The sequence below is a fragment of the Egretta garzetta genome, unplaced genomic scaffold (assembly GCF_000687185.1).
Source record: "Egretta garzetta isolate BGI_Z169 unplaced genomic scaffold, ASM68718v1 scaffold238, whole genome shotgun sequence".
Lineage (NCBI taxonomy): Eukaryota > Metazoa > Chordata > Aves > Pelecaniformes > Ardeidae > Egretta > Egretta garzetta.
In genome coordinates, this window is record NW_009260402.1 from 103,697 (window position 1) to 106,461 (window position 2,765).

General features: G+C 46.6%; 1 protein-coding gene across 1 annotated transcript in view; it reads right to left on the bottom strand.

Annotated features, from left to right (window-relative positions):
* Positions 1–1,077: 1,077 nt before the first annotated feature.
* The window catches only part of ANXA4 (annexin A4), a 13,055-nt gene continuing 11,367 nt past the window's right edge, over positions 1,078–2,765 (bottom strand). The window contains exon 13 of the mRNA XM_009643383.2: positions 1,078–2,397. Within this exon, the coding sequence (XP_009641678.1) occupies positions 2,338–2,397 (60 nt within the window). The 3' untranslated portion in view covers positions 1,078–2,337. The remainder of the gene's footprint in view (positions 2,398–2,765) is intronic.

Here is a 2,765-nt window from a genome sequence, read left to right on the forward strand (position 1 = left end):
GGAATGGCTGGGCTTGATGATCTTGAAGGGCTTTTCCAACCAAACTGATTCTATGATTTCTCAAAAGCACTGCTGGAGGGGGATCCAGAGCAATGCCCTGCCATTACCATTGGATACCTGGGGGGGTATCCAAAATTAAATGTTGGATTCACGGCAGCAAAATTAACGCTGCAGTAGAACATCCCATTGTAAAGGCCTACCCTGTCTATGCTTTTGTTTAGTTAATCGATTGCTAAAGTAATTGAAAAGGAGACAACCCGATGTATTATTGCCTTGATTAGTAAACTGTGAGGAGTTACTTAAGGTGTTCCAAGGACAAAAACTACAGGAAAAATAATTTGGGCAAGGGGACATCGCGACCACCGGCTCAAATGGAAACCAGAAGAAACACACATGCACACACCCCCAGCCTTGAGCATGGGTAGTGAATTAAAATCAGATGGTACCTTTAAATCAAAGCAAATTATGAACCAATGAGAGAGAGGTATGATTGGCTAATATAATGATTATTAATTAGATATGTTAATTGTAATGTATAAAAGTTAAGAGAAAGCCTTGCTAAGCATGCTGGCTTTGTGGGAGGCCACCCAGCACCCGACCTTGCGCAGCTTTGCAAATAAACAATATCTCGACTCAGTGCGTGAAGATTGGCTTATCGCACACCGGGTAAATGAACCCGACCAGGACAACAGTGGGGGCCATAGATTTCCCTCTTCCTAATGAGATTTCTCCCCCCGCAGTGGTATTCCCCCCGACTGAATGGGACCCGGTGCCCTAAGTTCTTTCCAGATCTCTGAAGAGCTGAAAGACATCTCCCTGCAGCCTCTCCCTGCTTCGCCGGCGTATGGAGGAGAAAAAGCATCTGCAAAGCACAGAAGTTGTTGGAAAAACAAGGACACAGTTATTTCGTGTTACCTCTCCCAGAATGCGCAGCCATGGCAGAAGGTATGGAAACAAACTGTTTATTCATTTTAAAAAGTCAGCAACATAACACGAGGCATTGAAACACAAAACCAAGCCTGAGTGCACCCGTTAGCCTGTTGTGGTGGGTAAGACAATTTTTCCTTCAGTAGAAAGCTTTCCCTCCGAAGGCTTCAGTAGAACTGGAAAAAGCTCTGCCTCCTCGCCCACCAAAACTAAGGAATGTGTCTCCAATCACAGCACAGAGAGCAAGAAAGGAAATGATTTTATTTGAGGCCACAGAAGTATCTCCTATTCAAGCCGACAGTAGCCTAATACAGAACAAAATGAGCGACAGAATCGGGTGTAGGCCGTATCTGTGTCTGTGCCTTCAAATTCTGACCTCGGTGTGATGCCTTCAAAATGGGATTATACACCAACGGCTAAAAAAATAAATTGCTAAGCCAAACAAGAACCACATTTCTGTAGTGGAAATGACACTCAGCTTAACAGGCAGTTGTGTAGGGTCCGAGGAAAAGCCTCTTCCAGAGGTTGGCGTGGAAGTGCGAGTCAGGCAGAGGCACAAAACCGGGACCCTCCAACGGGAGCGTTACACCGGGCTCCAACCAGCAAGCGCTGGCGAGGTTGGGTGAGCTACCCCAGCACAAGGCACCCCGGCCTAAGGCATCAGGAAGTGCTGATGAGATGCATTTTTGGGGACAGGTCATTCCTTAAAAGGCACTGTTCTAATGACATCACTTTATCAGAGGAAGGGTTTGTAATGTAACCCTGATGATTTATATTCCCACGAGTCAAGGAAGACAAAGAATACAGGGCTGACCTGTAACCAGGGCAGCGGGAGTTTTTTCTGATGTCACCAGCGACATCTTCCCTACCTACAGATCTGTAAGGCAACATATACATAAACCACAGCAAGGCTGTTAATGCTCCGCACGAACAGAGGGCAAGATAAGATGTAAATGTGTTTGTATTTTAGACGATTGATTTCTTTGTGGTTTAATTATCTTGCAAAAACTGAAGCAAGCCTGCATTCTGCACTCCCCATGTATCAATGAGGTTAATTTTTCCTTGCACAGCCTCTCTTATTCTGTATCCACGTTTGCTTCAGCTGACGAGTTTTGCTGGTGAAAGCGACAGCAATGGGACAGCTTGTCAGGAAACCATTTGGCTTTTCTGTATTTGGTTACAGCATTCTGTTTAAGATGGGCTTTACCAGCCCGATTACTAGACACAGGGGTGTTCCAAGCGTAAAAGCATATCAAAAGGATCAACCGGAATGGCCATTAGCTAGCCAGAGCATTAACTAATCTAAGTCAATACTCACAGCAATTAATAAGATAGTTGGGAAAAATGAAAAAGAAAGAAATCCTTATGATCAGTTGCTTCCCATCACCCAGGCAGTCCACCAGGCATCCTTTAATCCTCCCCACCACAGAGTCTGAGCAGAACTTTCCTATAGTCTCCTGAGCAGTCTCCCTGAAGAGAAAAGAGAAGAGGAACGCAATTAGTTTTACAGCTCTGTACAAGTCTGGATTCTTCCCAGCGCATATGATTTGTTGTAGGGTTTGTATCCTCTTTGACGATTTAAGAACTAAGAACATTCAGGAACCTTTTCAGTACATAAATGAGGTTCAACAAGGCCAAGGGCCGGGTCCTGCCCTGGGGTCACCACAACCCCAGGCAGCGCTCCAGGCGTGGGGCAGAGGGGCTGGAAAGCTGCCCAGCGGAAAAGGCCCTGGGGGGGTTGGTCGCCAGGGGGCTGGATAGGAGCCAGCAGGGTGCCCAGGTGGCCAAGAGGGCCAGCGGCATCCTGGCTTGGATCGGGAGTGGTGTGGCCAGCAGGA